This window comes from Diaphorina citri, unplaced genomic scaffold, assembly GCF_000475195.1.
Source record: "Diaphorina citri unplaced genomic scaffold, Diaci psyllid genome assembly version 1.1 scaffold1285, whole genome shotgun sequence".
Classification (NCBI taxonomy): domain Eukaryota; kingdom Metazoa; phylum Arthropoda; class Insecta; order Hemiptera; family Psyllidae; genus Diaphorina; species Diaphorina citri.
The window spans coordinates 1-18,405 of record NW_007378714.1 but is presented as its reverse complement, the minus strand read 5'-3'; the positions used below and the strand labels follow the sequence as shown (position 1 = coordinate 18,405).

General features: G+C 37.6%; 3 protein-coding genes across 3 annotated transcripts; 1 reads left to right on the top strand and 2 right to left on the bottom strand.

Annotated features, from left to right (window-relative positions):
* The first annotated feature begins 521 nt into the window (after positions 1-521).
* On the top strand, positions 522-3,482 carry LOC103515152 (histone-lysine N-methyltransferase PRDM9). The gene is made up of 3 exons (XM_008480075.3): positions 522-1,278; positions 1,810-1,983; positions 2,724-3,482. The coding sequence occupies exons 1-3, from the start codon at positions 529-531 to the stop codon at positions 3,201-3,203; spliced, it is 1,404 nt and encodes a 467-aa protein (XP_008478297.1). The 5' UTR covers positions 522-528; the 3' UTR covers positions 3,204-3,482.
* A 2,106-nt stretch (positions 3,483-5,588) lies between these two features.
* LOC103515154 (rap1 GTPase-GDP dissociation stimulator 1-A) lies at positions 5,589-18,199 on the bottom strand (the record flags this gene model as incomplete). The annotated part of the gene is made up of 6 exons (XM_026827947.1): positions 5,589-5,899; positions 6,618-6,749; positions 7,332-7,478; positions 8,525-8,647; positions 16,842-16,962; positions 18,029-18,199. Coding segments are annotated over 6 exons (990 nt in total), but the record flags the coding sequence as incomplete, so codon positions are not given.
* Positions 13,456-16,057, bottom strand: LOC103515151. Its single transcript, XM_008480074.3, has 2 exons — positions 15,795-16,057; positions 13,456-14,959 (listed from the first exon to the last, which is right to left on the bottom strand). Exons 1-2 carry the CDS (start codon positions 16,039-16,041, stop codon positions 14,823-14,825), a joined length of 384 nt encoding a protein of 127 aa, XP_008478296.1. The 5' UTR covers positions 16,042-16,057; the 3' UTR covers positions 13,456-14,822.
* Positions 18,200-18,405: the final 206 nt, after the last annotated feature.

Below are 18,405 nucleotides of genomic sequence, written 5' to 3'. Positions count from 1 at the left end.
TCTATGACTGTGATAAGATCTACCTACTCTCAGCTGTTGTGAGATAGATGTGAGATTACAATTACACTAAACTTAAATAAAGGGTATTGTAGAGCCAAAGCTCGGAACAAAAAATTGTATGTCCAAACTCTTACGTTACAATACGTCAAGGACCCTGAGATAATCCCAAGGTATACTTACCTATATGTAAATTCTCACTAATTAAACAGATTCCCGATAAACCTAACACTTCAAACTCTTCAAAGGTTGAATCAGATTAATACTAAATATAGAAATGTCTAGAGCATTTACGTAGGAGAATCATTCAATATGCTTATCATTTCTCATTATTTATCTATATCTACCTATATTAAATTTACAACGTATTGCCGCTTGTCTACGTAAGACTTGTACCTACATACCTACCAAAATCATCTACATAATCTAATTTGTCCTTCCTAATTGCGGTCTCGTCTACTTTGAATACAGGTGAACAGAAGAAAACTAATTACTACTATTTTTTTTCTTCTATCTGTTTCAGATTTCATCATGAGTACAGTACTAGCAGATAACTATCAACTCAAGTGGCATAGTCACGGTACATATCTCCATACATCAGTAGCCTCTTTACAACGTTCTGAATCCTTCACCGATGTCACCTTAGCCACAGCAGAAGGTCATTATATCCCAGCTCACAAGTTTATATTATCAGCATGCAGCACCTACTTTCAACAACTCCTTCAAATCAGCACAAGTAATCATCAACTTGTGATTGTGTTGCCGTCTGAGATAAACTATAGAACATTGGTCACTCTCTTGCAATACATGTATAGTGGAGAAGCTACTGTGAGTAATGATCTCTTGAATGGCGTCCTCAAAGCAGGCGAAACGCTCAAAGTCAAAGGTCTATGCATGGGAGATAGAGACAAATATGCGAGAACAAACACGACAGAAAATAATAAAGACGATTACTTGAAATTACAACAGAAGAAAGCAGCAGCCCCCATCAAAACTTACAAAGCTCCGGAGAAGATTCCCCAGCAGAAAGTATCACCGAGCGGTCAGCCTGCTAAAGTAACAAATGAAACAAATGGTGTAGTGGTGAAATCTGAACCGGGGGTCAATGGAGTCCACAGTATCCGAGTTAAGAAAACAACAATCACTGAGAGAATCAACAAATACATGGACTCTATAGATTCTGTGCAGATTAAAGATGAGCCACAGGACTGGACAGATCAAGAGGAGCGTGAGATGATTGATGTGCAGGATATGATAGAGACACAGATGGTTGTACAACCAGTGAGTAGATGTTCATCAATTAACTACTTATTATTATTATTATGAATATATCCACTTTATTTATTAGATGTTCAATACAATAAAGGTAAATAATGCAAAGTATGGGCAATATTTAGCAACATACAGAACATACTTTACATGTAGGTACTTCATTCTTCCTCTGCAAGCACTCTTCTTATTTTATTATTATTAGTACCTACAAACATTCCCCTGGTTTTCTAATTTTGCTCAAATATGAAGTCCCTTATTTTGTAATTCCAGTATTGATGACTGATTTTTGGCATTTCTTTACAACATTTCTGGCGTTCTTTATCTTGAGTTTTTCCAGATTAATGAGCGTGTTTTTGTGTTATTATTATTTTTTTTACGACCAGTTGCTTCTGAATTTGAGCCTTTGATCTTAGAAAAAAATCTTAAATAATGGAGATGTCCAAATTTTTAGGTCGGTTCCAACAATACCAAAACCCCCAACATACCTAAAAAATTGGACTTGGCAGCTTTACCTATAGCCTCTACTTGTATTGATCCTAGGAATTGTTCACGAGCATGGAGGATGATATCGAGGAAGAGATAGATGAAGATGACAACTACTATGCTCCCCTAACCTGTGACCTGTGTCAGGAAACATTCAAAACACCCGCACTATGGGTGAGGCATGTAGAAACTCATCCAACCAATGATTTGCCCCAGAGGAAACGACGGAAAGTAAGTTGTGTTAACCTGTGTACCAGTATAACATCTACACATTACAGCATTACACAATAAGACAAATGAATGGCTAAGAGGCAGAGCGGACTAAGTCCAAAAAAAAAGCGTTTTGAGATAAATGGAGTCAAAGTTTAGGACTAGTTAAAGTTTAAATGGAGAAGATATCCATTTTGTTTTTGCTCTCATTTCAATACAACACTAAAGTGAAGTTTGCGACCAATATAAAAAGTAGATCTTTTCGCGCTCTTTCCAACGGTGTAGATAACGAATTTTTGGTCCGCTCTGCCTTTTACCCATTCAAATTTTCGTATCACTAACCGTCCGTATTTCCCGGAACATCCCGTATTTTTGGGAAAAATAAAATGTCCCGCCGCGTCGGGACAGACCTTTGTCTGTAGAAACTCATCCAACCAATGATTTGCCCCAGAGGAAACGACGGAAAGTAAGTTGTGTTAACCTGTGTACCAGTATAACATCTACAGCATTACACAATAAGACAAATGAATGGCTAAGAGGCAGAGCGGACTAAGTCCAAAAAAAAAGCGTTTTGAGCTTTGTAGCATAGTAGAAACTTAGGACGGCCTTACTTATCTTTTATCTTACACGCCGCAATTCTAGTCAGAGGTCAGAGGTATAAGTTTTAATAACATCCTAGGTATAAATTTTATTTTATTTAGCTCAGATTTTATATAGTAAATAAAGGTACATTTACGTAAATTTAATTTTGTATTTCCCAGGATGGTAGCACTGGTGATGAGGAAGATACAGAATATCCTTCTCTACGATGTGAACTCTGCCAGGAAGTGTACAAGGACCCTGGTGACTGGGTACGACATATCCAAGCCACACATACAGAAGAACAACTTGCTATCAGTAACAACACAAACAGCAAGGAGAAAATACGAGAAAAGCGAACAAGTGAGAGATTAATGGCGGCGGCGAGTACCAGTAGCACGATGTCTGCTAGTAACGTGGCACCTAGTGAGAAGAAACCTCGAGTAGCCAACTGTCAGAAGCTATGTCCTATCTGCCACAAGTCTTTCCCGTCAACAGCTTCAATGCTCATCCACGCTAGAACCCACACCGGCGAGAGACCTTACTTGTGCCGCGTCTGTATGAAAGGATTCAATGTGAAGAGTAATCTGCTCAGACACATGAGAACAGTTCATGAGTCACTTTTCAGTTCGTCCAAACAAACTTCTGAAGAATCTCAGTAAATCCATGGTATAATAATGGTCAAGGTGCTCGTCTGCTAAATAGAAGAGCGCGTGTAAAATCCCAGCCGAGGCAAGGAATTTTATTTGAGTCATTAGGAAGATTTCGCACACTCCGATACATGGGCACCATATTCTTGGATTGTGTTTTGAAATATAGCAAAACGAACGAAACCCGATAACCGAAATTAGCCGACAATACTTATGCCTATGGTGTATAATATAAACTTCTAATTTGGATTAATTATTAAATGCAGTGTGTTCATAAAGTGCCCCCCCCCCACACACACACACACACACATTTTTAACTTTTGAACGGATGCACCTAGAAACTTGAACTTTTGTGTTCGGGCCTATATTTACCACTAGTTTATACCTTTATTAATAACTCCCTACTTGTGATAAAATCATATCAAAAAAACGTAGTACCTTGGTTTAAGTTTGAGCTCGATCCAACAACCAGGGCTAGAGCTATAACCTATAAAAATTTTCATTCCATGTTTCTAAAGACAAATTACGGATCAAAAAGAATTCCTTCTTTTTCTTGATCATATCAAATTTCATTGTTTGTTTTTAAAATAAACATTGTTAGACTAAACTCGACTTATGACAAAAAAAATCCTTGTAAAGGTTCCTTATAGCTTATAGGTACATATCGGTAATAGAATGGTAAAACAAAGCACTTTTATTTATAAAATTTGTCACTTTCGCTTTTCTATTTCGCATGAATCGCAATTTTGCATTTATTTTTCTTAATAAAATTGAAGCATTTTTAGGAAACGCGATATTTTTCCTCAAAGCAAGGGACGATATTTTTTTCTCCAAACAATGGATGTCACTGCGTTCACTCCCGACCCAACTTTTTTTATATTTTTATCTGTTGTACTGTGTAATTTTACGTGTACAAAAATACAAGACCTTATGTAGATTGTTGGGGTAAAGGGACAAGTACCAGTAATTTTATAAATAAAAGTGCTTTGTTTTACCATTCTATTACCGATATGTACCTATAAGCTATAAGGAACCTTTACAAGGATTTTTTTTTTTGTCATAAGTCGAGTTTAGTCTAACAATGTTTATTTTAAAAACAAACAATGAAATTTGATATGATCAAGAAAAAGAAGGAAGAAAAATAATCACTAGATCTCGAAATGATATAAGAAACAAAAATGGTCTTTTTGTGTTATTCCGCAAATGTAATAGAAAGTCGTGTGATGTTCACATCAGGTTATTTCTGTAACTTACACTAGTTACATTCCTCTCCGAATGAACTCAAATGTATTTACTCAGAAGCTCCGGAGTTAATAGGAATCCAAACCCAACATAGATGAAAGTCTCGCAACATGGTCCCGTAAGTCTATGAACTTGTCATTACTAGACACAAACGTAGACAGAGCTCTATTTATGGCAACTTCGCGCAGGTGTGCTTTCAACTCATCTGAAAATGGAATGAAAAATTCAACTGAACGAACGTTGTTTATTATCAACATTACGCCCCCCCTCCACCCCTTGAGGGATTCGCGTGTTCGCTACGAGTGGTTGCGTATACGGTCGAACTGCGCGCTACCGGGGCTTCGCGGAGTTGTGTATACGGTCGAGCTCCGCGCTTTTTTTGCTTTGCCTATGAGACATATCATACCTGAGTCTTGTTTCGAAGAAATGAAAAGTCTAAGCGACAGAAAAATATTAAACGTAAGAAAAAAAAAAAAAAATTCTGGCCTCAAAATGTGTTCCCTGTGTATTTCTTATGGGGAACTAAAAAAACGCCAATATCTTAGAAACGGTTGGGAATATCGGTGTTTTCCCCCGTATGTGGATAAAATAAGACATTCAATGGTGTGAAAACCGCATCCTAATAGCACATCTAGAAGTGGGTTATAATTAGTACGAGTGAGTCGTCCAATGGTTTCACAAGGGGCTGTATACTGTGTGTTCATAAAGTCCCCCCAATTTTAAGTACCTCCCAAAATTCTTTATCATAATCGAGGGCTGCATGCAAAATTTCAACTTTCCAGGGTGAACAGTTATTTCTTATCCTGTCCATCCTTGTCACTCCACAACTCCACCTTAGCATTCTCATTTCAGCAACTTCAAGCCTTTTTTCATGAACCTTACCTCAGATTTGAATTTTTCCCAACTTTTTACATAGGAATCGACCATTTATTTATAATTTTTACCCATTTGCAACTGCTCCATTGCATTCTTTAAATCTTTTGAGTGATTGTAAATAAAACCTGTACTCTGTCCTTTTTATTACGTAAGGCATACCTATAGGTATCTTCTTTTCTATTTCGATACATTTCTATTTCTTCTTTTCTAATCATTGCACTCATACGTACATTTTTCTCAGCTTGGGCGAAAGAGTCTGAATGAGGTCTACAGTTCACAGAACTACTAGTAATATTATAGTGAACCTCCGTGGCTGAGTGGCTTACCTTGTCCATTAATAACGATGCGTAAGGTTGGTAATAGATTGAACACGACAGGATAAGTAGGAATATTTGTCATGGGTAGGATCACATCTAGTAAGCCTTCTTCTAACACAACAGGTTTGTTCTCACTAGGAATGACAAGATTTCTAAGGCCCGAGAGCAAAGCATGCTGAAGACGAATATCAGCTTCGGAGGTATTATTCCGTGATAGAATGTTGAGAAGTTTCTTTGCCACTCCCAGCTTGACTAGTTGGATGCTGTGTTTGTCTGAAATATAGTTATTGTTATTATAGCTTCCTGAAAAGTACCAATGGGTATCTTACATATTCTTGAGAGTTCATTGCAACGGTCAATACATTAATTAGACTTACTTTATCATGGACACTCGTTGCTATCTTGAATACTGTCTTTGTCTACCGCGGCTGTTCTACTACCTGACTTCTTCTGGGCTTTCAAGATAGCAACGAGTGTCCATGATAAAGTAAGTCTAATTACCAATGGGTACTTATACAGGGTGAACACGAAAAACGTTACCAAAAGCCTATTGTAGATTCCTGAGGTCATTTTTGCTGCTTCCTCCATTGGTTGAAGAACATTGAAAAATTAAAAATTGAATAACCCATAACTCCGGCCCTGGTTGTTGGATCAAGCTCAACCTTGTACTAGAGTACCTACTACGTTTTTCAAGGCCTTTGATAGGATGTATCACAAACAGGGGGTTCTCATTTAAGATTTTAAAGTTGGTACCCCTAGGGCCGAACCTGAGGAGCCTTTCAAAATTTTAAGTACCTCCCAAAATTCTTTATCATAATCGAGGGCTGCATGCAAAATTTCAACTTTCCAGGGTGAACAGTTAAAAAAAAAAAGTTGAAAGCATGGCCTGGGACTTTATTGAACACAGTGTATAAAGTAATTCTTTTAATTTCTGAGCATACTCGGATACCCACACAGAGTTCAACAGGAAACTGTAGGCTGGAGCTCTTACCATTGTGTGCAAAGTTAGCCATGGCCAGTATAGCTGTGCTCATCATGTATTCATCTGTACTGTCTAGCCATTCCATCATGCCTTGGAATACCTTGCCCTTCCCATCAGCAAATAACAGGAGCATTGCTTCATCTGGAATTGAACTGGAACTATACTTTCAGGTTCAAATCAGAACTGACTTCTGAGTATGGTCAGACACAAGTGAAGAAGTATGAGGTGTATTTTCTTTTCGGAAAACTGAACATAGAGATCAATTTGTCTACTCTACTCCAACTCTTTGCGTTGGCTGCCAACGCATATTCTATGGTGTTTATGTTTACCCACAGGCCCCCATGTATGAAAAGATTTCCCTTAATGAGAGCCAGAATATTTCATTCTTGGAATTTTTTCATCAAACAAATGGCAAAATTTAACTCAGAGGTCCTCCTTTCAAATAACCATTTAAAAACATACATAGCGTCCCGTGGCAGCAAACGTGGTCGCGCTCAAGTTCATCTTCCTATCACATTGCTCGATCCAAATTAAAAAACTTTAATCCAAGGTAATGTGTGTCGAGCTTCTGCATTAACAAGCTGCTTATGGTAAGATATCATTACTCAGAAATGTATACGGTTGATTTTCTTTTATTTTAGTTTAAAAAGACTAAAATGTCTTTTTCACTATTATTTGTAAATTTAATAATCTCACTAAATCTAGATAAATAAAAGGTCTCACCTCCATTAAGAATATGTATAAGAACATCACACGCCATCTTCATTAGATTCCTAAGCTCGTCATCATATACAGCAGGTCTGTGTTTATCCAGTAAACTCATGAGGAGTTCGCCCAGTCCAGCCCTTGCGAGGTATAAGCCAACACAATCTGAAAACATAAACCTCAATCATTATTTATCAATGTCTGGCTCGGGACGTTCAACAGAGAATAGACTAGGACTATCAAGAGGAGGAGAACAGCTAACCCTAACCAGCTTAGCAAGCTGACAGTTTTCAAAAGGTTCCCTCTGCTTTTAAACAATAAGCACAAGTCCTCACGATGGTTGACTGCGGTTCAGGACGAGCAAATTAATCATGTATAGAGACCACGACCCCGATAATGGCAAAATAAATAATAATAATAATAATAATAATAAATATATCCTTTCTTTGTTCTGCCATCGTCATTTCACCACCACCACCTTGTTGAAGATTAAATATGTGGAGAAAACTTAACAGAATGAATAGTTCTTGAAGACTGAAAATATGTGGAGAAAACTTACCAGATTGAATAGTTCTTGAAGACTGAACTGATCTTGCTAAATAAAACTCTCTGGCTAATTCATTGAACATTGCCGTAGGACGGTGACACACACAAAACCAATAATACACAACTACAGAATACTGATCACAGCTTCATCTTGACTTCTTACACACCTAACCCTTGACCTTGTGTCGCGGTATATCAGACAGTCTGAACGGGCCAGCCACTCATTATGAGGTACACCTGGTGTCAGGTGTACATGATAGTGTGCAGCAGCAATAAATAATATATCAATCAGGTGAACTGATACCTGATGAAAATTCGATCAGTTCCACCTGACAGACTTGATGAGTGTGTGGCAGATCTATCAGGTACACCTGATCAGTTCTCAGTTTTCATCTGTATTTGGTCAGCCACTCACTATCATGTAGACCTCTGATCAGGTGTACCTGATAGTGATCAGCTGGCCTTGGGGCTTGTTGTGTTGTCAAATTCTCAAGTAAATTCGTAGATTCGTGGAGCTTAGCACATCTTTGGGACCCCCTACACTTAAGCCTCTAGGAGGGCTCTTTGTGAATGGTTCTCAATTGAGATGAATTCCATATTTCGGTCGGGACTGAACCCACGTCATTCTGTTTACCGTACTACATTTATGAGTATTGATATCTTACCATTAGCAGCTTGGGAATGCAGAAGCTCGACACACAATTCGCTCAGTTCTCCAAGTGTTGATTGTTCCAAAATTTTCACTACGGCTTTGCACAGACGTTCGGTCATGAGTAAATCATCAGGCGCTGTAAGGGAAACAAATAAAACTAATAGGTATGTACCTGCTTTAAATAAGAAACTTTATGTGCTTTTAAGTTCACAGTTCAGCCAGAATTAATTTCCAACTGGCAAATTTTCTCTCTGCTCCATGAAATTAATTTAATTTCTCGAAAAATTTTCCAAATTCTAATACATTGCAACTAAATACATAAAATGGGTTTCGAATTAAAAAATACGATATACGAATATTTCAAGAGTGAATTGTTCAAAAAGATTATTGAAGATGCTGTACAAAATGCGGTGGAAAAAAAGTTCAAAGAAATGGAAGAGAAGATTTCTTTTTAGGTACTTTTATTATATTAAAATTTAAATAGCTTTAGATTAAACAGTTTTAGCAGATGCATTTTTTTCCTTCGTTTTCTTTTTAGGTACTTTTATTATATTAAAATTTAAATAGCTTTAGATTAAACAGTTTTAGCAGATGCATTTTTTTCCTTCGAGTGTTGTATTGAAATGAGAGCAAAAACAAAATGGATATCTTCTCCATTTAAACTTTAACTAGTCCTAAACTTTGACTCCATTTATCTTTGGACTTAGTCCGCTCTGCCTCTTAGCCATTCATTTGTCTTATTGTGTAATGCTGTAATGTGTAGATGTTATACTGGTACACAGGTTAACACAACTTACTTTCCGTCGTTTCCTCTGGGGCAAATCATTGGTTGGATGAGTTTCTACATGCCTCACCCATAGTGCGGGTGTTTTGAATGTTTCCTGACACAGGTCACAGGTTAGGGGAGCATAGTAGTTGTCATCTTCATCTATCTCTTCCTCGATATCATCCTCCATGCTCGTGAACAATTCCTAGGATCAATACAAGTAGAGGCTATAGGTAAAGCTGCCAAGTCCAATTTTTTAGGTATGTTGGGGGTTTTGGTATTGTTGGAACCGACCTAAAAATTTGGACATCTCCATTATTTAAGATTTTTTTCTAAGATCAAAGGCTCAAATTCAGTAGCAACTGGTCGTAAAAAAATAATACTTTCCTTCGTTTTTTTCCAGGGAAAACGTGTGACTTTTTATTATTTTAGTTAAAACTGTCTATTTTATTTACTTATCACCCGCCGACCCAATATGTCTTTCGCGTGTTATTCATTTAATATATCTGTTTGTTCCGCTTTGTCATAATATGTTTATTCTTTAGTAATTTTTTTTTAGCTATTCTTACTAAAAATCTTCGTGGCAGGGTCGAAATTTTTGCTATTGGTGATTGTCAACCCAGCCTGGGTGGAATCCTTTAGAGGGGCAGCACACGATTCGTCTAATTTTACCTGTAAAATAGTAGGACTGTGTATGGAACCATACATCATGTGTATTGCATTCAACTGATGTCAGTTCTGTGAAAAAGTTTTCTTATGTATTTATTATACTGGAATTACAAAATAAGGGACTTCATATTTGAGCAAAATTAGAAAACCAGGGGAATGTTTGTAGGTACTAATAATAATAATAACAAATAAAAAAATCCCTCAACTTGTATTTACCTATTTACTTTTTGAAAAATAAATAAAGAATGACCCAGTTCTCAAGTTGGACATCTTCTTTACTTTCTTTTCATTTTAGTACTCAATAGAAGGTTAAAAATCTGGTGTTAACATTACACAACTTTCCTTATCCTATTGAATGATGCTTATTTGGTTGTTCTTCTATTTTAACTTTTACAATATCTCTAACCGTTTAGTCAGTATAGCCGAAAACCTTCAAACAGCGGTCGAAATCCGCAAAAAACGGGGGGGGGGGAAACCGTCAACCGCAGCACCTTTCTTAATCAAAGTTTTACATTACATCCTTGTCCCATTTATGGGCTCCATACCAAATTTTAAGTCTCTAGCTCATACCGTTCCGGAGATATTTTATTGAATTACACAGAAAACCACCAAAAAGCGGCCAAAATACCGCCAAGCGTTGTACCGATCTTAACCAAAAGTTTCGTGTCGCATCCTTGTCACATTTGACAGCTGCATACCAAGTTTCTAGCTCTTCCCGTTCTCGAGATATTTTGTTTACAGACACTCGGGCCAATGGCTGAAACTTTGGATTTAAGCTCTACAGACCTCAAAACGTGTTTTGGCACTAAAAACTGACCATCGAAAATTTGACATGATTACATTACTTTCCTTCCTGTAGGATAAGGAAAGTAAAAATAGGATAGTATTCAAGTAAAACCTACAGCCAGAATGACTTCCCCTTGGAATAATCCTAATTTATTTGTCAAAATCGGTTCAAAACCATTTGAAAAATAAAAGTGAGTCACTTTCGACAACGTTCACTTTACCATTTTTCTAAGAAAGAATGTCAAAAACTGTAAAGCCGTTTTTCTCAAAACACAATTTTCCGACTTACGCCCTCCTTCAATCAATGGCTGAACTATTGTGGTTTTGGCAGCTTTTAGTGGTTTCCGAACGATATTTAGATAAATAGCAATTCTTCTTTAGCCGAGTTGAATGCAGAAATAATCTTGTGATATTTACATTAAATGTTCCACAATTCTACATACATAGTAAAATATTGTGAGATTCCAGTCTTCCAGATCGAGAGTACGAAATAATTAAAAACATGGTTGAAAGAAAAAAAGTCAGAGTAAGTAGGTATTTTATTTTCTTGGTAAGTCTGGCTGAGGTACTATAAACAGAGAGTAGATCAGCGTCTAGCTAGGGGACTATAAACAGGGAGTAGACTAGTCCAAATTTCCTCAACGCTATATCAATAGCGAAGGTTGAGTGTGAAGGGCATCCCACTCGGAAAAATTTGTTTAGCCAAAACCAGTTGCCCTCAAAGCGATCACTCTAAAGCTGATTGAGAGGCCGACGACAAACGCCGACCCCATCTGAACATGGGAAAAGGCGAAGAAAAAGAAGAAGACAGTGTGTTCATAGTCTACACTCCAACTTTATTTTTGAACGGGTGAATTTAGAAACCTGAAATTTTATACGATCCTATATTTACCTCTGGTTTTTTAGATATGTAAAAGTTCAGGAAATTTTTCAGGGTCCGCCCCGGGGGACCAACTTTAAAAACTTAAATGAGAACCCCCTACTTTTGATACACCACATTAAAGGCCTTAAAGAACGTAGTACTTTGGTACAAGTTTGAGCTCGATCCGATAACCAGGGCCGGATTTACATCGAATGTACACAGTACACACTGCGTGCTGAGGCCAGAACTTGGCCAGGTTTGATTTTCTCTCCACTCACCGACTATTTTTGATAATCCAAGCGAGTAATCTACACGCCTCCGCCTGTACACCGAGATGATCCTCTGTCTTGGTCCATTCAACCACCTTGTAGATCAGATCTGAATTAGTTCCCAACTTACACGCTGTGTTTTCTGTAAGATCAGAATAAAATGCATAATAAATATTAATAATAAAATAAAATGCATATTAAATATTAATAATAAAATAAAATGCATATTAAATACTAAAAATGATTTTGGGTGAGTAAAAACACTTCGCTTTATGTTTTACGTACTTATATTTTTATTAAATTACAGATGGATCCATTTCGGCTGTTACGCCATCATCAGTGTATTATTACTAAGTCTTAATCTAGAAATCTAAGTATAAGCTTAAAACTAACGGAAAAAAACCTTCCTCCTTTTTTCCCTATCGGCATCGCATCGATACCGACATCCAAGGACAAATTGGTATATTCTATGGTTTGTCATCTAAACATTAAAGGAAGAAAGACAGTAAAAGATGAAAGAGGCCTAATGTCTCAATTGACTTACCGACTATACCCCAATATACCCTTGGACATTCTCTGTCCAAGGGTATAATAAACCTCTGGAAGAAGAGAATGAAAAGCTCACGAATCAAATTGACGACCTTGAACAATATGGGAGGAGAAACAATATCAGAATATATGGCATACACAAGGTTGACCCGATGAATCTAGAAAAGGAGGTTTAAAGGAAATAAATGAAAAAGCTGGAGCAAGTATTGTATCAAGTCAAATTGAAGCATGCCACTATCTGGATAAAAATAAAACTAGCGTCATTGTCAGATTTGTATCTAGAAAAACAAGAGATGACGTGTACTACCTAAACCTAAAGAAAAATTTGAAAGGGACAAGGAACAGTATTACAGAAGATTTAACAAAAAAAGAAATACCAACTATTGAAATAATGCCAAAAACATTTTGAAAAGAGATCACTATGGACAAAGTATGGAGTTGTAAAATTACAATAAGAATTATTATATAAAGAATTTGATATGTTCAATATTACACAAATGTATTTATACAAAATACTTTATTTTATAAACAAAAGGGAAATAAACAACACATTAAATAGAACAAATAATATTACCAGACATAGGGGGGCGCCCTCCCCCCCATCTAAATACGGCCCTGTCTCTGGATTATTATTATTATTATTATTATTCAGATACAAGAATATTTACAATAACGCAGAAGTGTTCGATTTCGATATAAAATATGTACTTAGTCTATAGCCTCATAGATTACACAGGTAAAGGAATTATTTTAGAGGCCTAGCTTGCAATCCGTTATATTCTGGAGATTTCAAAAAACTGACTATTGGATTGCATTGAAAACGAATACCTACTACTTTACATTTGTTTTCCATATCATCCAATTGTGTTAGAATATACCTTCACAATGTTACCGAGTCTTCAATCAAGTATTCAAAAATTTCCCTGGAAAAAAACGAAGGAAAAAAATGCATCTGCTAAAACTGTTTAATCTAAAGCTATTTAAATTTTAATATAATAAAAGTACCTAAAAAGAAAAGATAATAACTTATAATTTTATGACTTTGTGCTGTTTGATTTCCAATAAAACAAGTAGATATCTTTATAATAAGACATTGTTAAAGTCTCAGCTTAGGCAAAAGAATCTGAGTGAGGTCTACAGTTCACAGAACCACTAGTTACTTACTAGCATGTTTTTTTTCGGCTGAAAACCCGTAAAAATACGGCCGAAAATTCGTGGTGTTTATCGGGACATAAGAGGTACAGAATAGGGCTGCCTGGAAGAGACTGACACAAAAGTCGGCCCTATTTAAATAGGAAAAGGTTAGGAAGATGAAGGGTTTCTGGTGTTCTCGTGTTAACCCTATATGGGAAGTATTGTGTCTCTTATCGCTTACCTGTCTGAAAACGACGGTTAAATATTTTTTCCCTTCTTCTTTCACTAATACTGATTTGTCAATATTAAACGGAAAATAAAATGGAATAATAAAAAATAAAAAACAAACAAATTATTAGACAATAAATGCATGGGTGAGGTAATAAAATAATTGGAATTAGTAAAGTTGATGCTTGATGGACGGTAAAATATTAATATATGAAGTAAGAATAAAATATTTGAACAAAGTATGTTATGATAAATTTTGTTAATAATTCGTGGGAAGAATGATGAGATTGCAATTTTAGCGGATATTTTAAATACCCTCTTTTTGACGTCTAAAAGTCTGTATACCTACACAGAATTCAGGACGGAACAGCAAAGAACGATTTTTTTTTTTTTTTAAGCTGATTAAATTCATACGTGTTTAAAATTGACCCAAATTTTGGTAGTAAACTGGTACTTGTCCCTTTACCCCAACAATCTACATAAGGTCTTGTATTTTTGTACACGTAAAATTACACAGTACAACAGATAAAAATATAAAAAAAGTTGGGTCGGGAGTGAACGCAGTGACATCCATTGTTTGGAGAAAAAAATATCGTCCCTTGCTTTGAGGAAAAATATCGCGTTTCCTAAAAATGCTTCAATTTTATTAAGAAAAATAAATGCAAAATTGCGATTCATGCGAAATAGAAAAGCGAAAGTGACAAATTTTATAAATAAAAGTGCTTTGTTTTACCATTCTATTACCGATATGTACCTATAAGCTATAAGGAACCTTTACAAGGATTTTTTTTTTTGTCATAAGTCGAGTTTAGTCTAACAATGTTTATTTTAAAAACAAACAATGAAATTTGATATGATCAAGAAAAAGAAGGAAGAAAAATAATCACTAGATCTCGAAATGATATAAGAAACAAAAATGGTCTTTTTGTGTTATTCCGCAAATGTAATAGAAAGTCGTGTGATGTTCACATCAGGTTATTTCTGTAACTTACACTAGTTACATTCCTCTCCGAATGAACTCAAATGTATTTACTCAGAAGCTCCGGAGTTAATAGGAATCCAAACCCAACATAGATGAAAGTCTCGCAACATGGTCCCGTAAGTCTATGAACTTGTCATTACTAGACACAAACGTAGACAGAGCTCTATTTATGGCAACTTCGCGCAGGTGTGCTTTCAACTCATCTGAAAATGGAATGAAAAATTCAACTGAACGAACGTTGTTTATTATCAACATTACGCCCCCCCTCCACCCCTTGAGGGATTCGCGTGTTCGCTACGAGTGGTTGCGTATACGGTCGAACTGCGCGCTACCGGGGCTTCGCGGAGTTGTGTATACGGTCGAGCTCCGCGCTTTTTTTGCTTTGCCTATGAGACATATCATACCTGAGTCTTGTTTCGAAGAAATGAAAAGTCTAAGCGACAGAAAAATATTAAACGTAAGAAAAAAAAAAAAAAATTCTGGCCTCAAAATGTGTTCCCTGTGTATTTCTTATGGGGAACTAAAAAAACGCCAATATCTTAGAAACGGTTGGGAATATCGGTGTTTTCCCCCGTATGTGGATAAAATAAGACATTCAATGGTGTGAAAACCGCATCCTAATAGCACATCTAGAAGTGGGTTATAATTAGTACGAGTGAGTCGTCCAATGGTTTCACAAGGGGCTGTATACTGTGTGTTCATAAAGTCCCCCCCCCCACCTTAATTTTTGAACGGATGAATTTAGAAGCCTGCACGCCGAACTCGATAAACAGAGCTGGAAAAACTTCAAAGTCCCCCCCCCCACCTTAATTTTTGAACGGATGAATTTAGAAGCCTGCACGCCGAACTCGATAAACAGAGCTGGAAAAACTTCAAACCGCCGACAGTCGATCCCGGAACCTAAGACGTACAAGCCTTGTGTGATAACCACTAGACCACGGAGGCTGTTTTCATAGAAATTTTAAACAAATGGGGATTAAATTCTATATGTTGCGTTGACTGGATTGGGACCACTACAGCGAGGCAAGGAATACTTACTGGATGACATAAGCTGGCCCACAAGGGTAAGAATATTGGAGAAAATCTCTCTGGGTACATTTCGAGTGAGTAACTCATTCAATTGTTCCCCAATACGCGACTCCAGCAAGCTTTGTTCCGCGTCTGCTAATCTCATGATGGTAATGAGAGATATTGATAACAAGGCTTCCGTCTGCATGACCTGGTGCTCAGATGTGATCATATTGACTAAAGGCTGAACAGCTCCACACTGGACCATTACGCCCATTACTTCGCGGTCACTGGACAATAAACACAAAAATTAAAAATTAGATTTCATCACTATACAGTGTGTTCATAGTCCTAGTCTGGCTGAGGGACTTTGTCTGGCTGAGGGACTTTGTCTGGCTGAGGGACTTTGTCTGGCTGAGGGACTTGTTCATAGATCGATTAGGTATCGGTTATCATCATACAAATTATAAATCGCAACGGTTAGTCAGCAAATCTGTAAGAAACCAGTCATAGATGATCATATTGACTAAAGGCTGAACAGCTCCACACTGGACCATTACGCCCATTACTTCGCGGTCACTGGACAATAAACACAAAAATTACTTAAAAATTAGATTTCATCACTATACAGTGTGTTCATAGTCCTAGTCTGGCTGAGGGACTTTGTCTGGCTGAGGGACTAGTCTAGCTGAGGGACTATAATCAAGTATTGGAAGTACTGGAATGAAAAATGTATGTACGTAACTTCATGGTCTGTGTTGCAGCTTGTTATTCATCAGTCTGACGGGTCATGAGGGTACGAGGATAATTTACCAATCATTTATTAATTATTAATTGAGTTTACAATTTAATTTAATAAAAAGCTACATAAACTGAACCCCACAATAGTAGCCACAATTGTAGACAATCATGTCTACAGTACAGTTTAGACAAGGAGTAAAATCAGTAATAGAGAATGATTGTATACCTATGTTTAAAAATAAATAAAAAATGATTTATTAAAAAAAAAGCGAGGTTTTTACGTTGAAGAGCTGAAAAAGAAATTCAAAACTACGAAATTTATTGGAAATAACTTACTTGATTCAGTGAGGAAATTGATGATGATCATACAATGCATAGCAGCTTGTTCGGAATCTTTATTCTGGACACCATTCTCTAAAATACTCGATAGAGTATCCAGAGTACCCAGTTCCAATACCTGGAACACATTCATTATATTTTCATTACTCGCACTTCGTGCTCGGGAGGGGGGCTTCGCCCCCCTCCACCCCCCGGGGTCTTCGCGTGTTCGTTAGGACTCGCACTTCGTGCTCGGGAGGGGGGCTTCGCCCCCCTCCACCCCCCGGGGTTATTATTATTACTCGCACTTCGTGCTCGGGAGGGGGGCTACGCCCCCCTCCACCCCCCGGGGGCTTCGCGTGTTCGCTACGCGGGGTTGCGTATACGGTCGCGCTGCGCGCTCCCAGGGCTTCGCGGGGTTGTGCATGGGGTCGCGCTTCGCGCTCCCTTGTTTACGGTCGCGCTGCGCGCTCCCGGGGGCTTGGCGGGGTTGTGCATAGGGTCGCGCTTCGCGCTCCCTTGTTTACGGTCGCGCTGCGCGCTCCCGGGGCTTCGCGGGGTTGTGCACAGGGTCGCGCTTCGCGCTCCCTTATTTACGGTCGCGCTGCGCGCTCCCGGGGCTTCGCCCCTGAAACCTTATATCGTCCCTGAGTTTTATCTCGAAGAAATGAAAACTGAAAACTAAAAGAGAGAGAAAATATTAAACGCAGGAAAAGTTTTGCTGGCCTCAAATCTTGTTTCCTGTGTATTTCTTATGGGGAACTAAAAAACGTCAATATCTCGGGAACGGTTTGGAATTTCGGGAGTTTCCGATTTTTCCCAGTGCCTACAAAAAATAAGGAATCCAATGGTGAAAACCGCATCTTCCTAGCTCATCTAGAAGTGGGTTAGAATTAGTAATGGGGAACTTAAAAAACGTCAATATCTCGGGAACGGTTTGGAATTTCGGGGGTTTTCGATTTTTCCCAGTATGTACAAAAAATAAGGAATCCAATGGTGAAAACCGCATCTTCCTAGCTCATCTAGAAGTGGGTTAGAATTTGTATACGTGATTCAGTGAGTGAGTGAGTCAGTCAGTTACACAAGGGGCTGTATATATTTAGGATTATTGTATTTCGTCAGCTCCCAACGCGTAGTGGTCACTGCACTTGCCTTTCATTGCAATGGAACTTGCATGTTATAAAGTGATGATTGGTTTAGTTTACCTTGGAATAAAGCTGTTCTTGATCTGTAAGAAGATTCAAGAGTAGTCCTGTGCACACAGATCTCAATAAACAAGACAGATCATTCCATGGAAGGAAGATAGAGAATTGCAACACTTTGATGATTATATCTACTCCATCATTATCAATCACATACTTCTGTCCCAGGTCTGAAATCAAATTTTAATTTTTCTTAGTACTTAACACAAGTCAAAGATTCAAAGTTACCCTTGAGTAATATTTCTCCTCCTGTCAATTTCATAGGGTTAGTCAAGCACCCTCATGGTCTGTTAAGACTCTGGAGTAAGTAGGTAAGTAAGAGTGGCAGAACATCGACACACTAGAATAGAGAAGGCTGGTGTGGGAAGTCAAGCACCCTT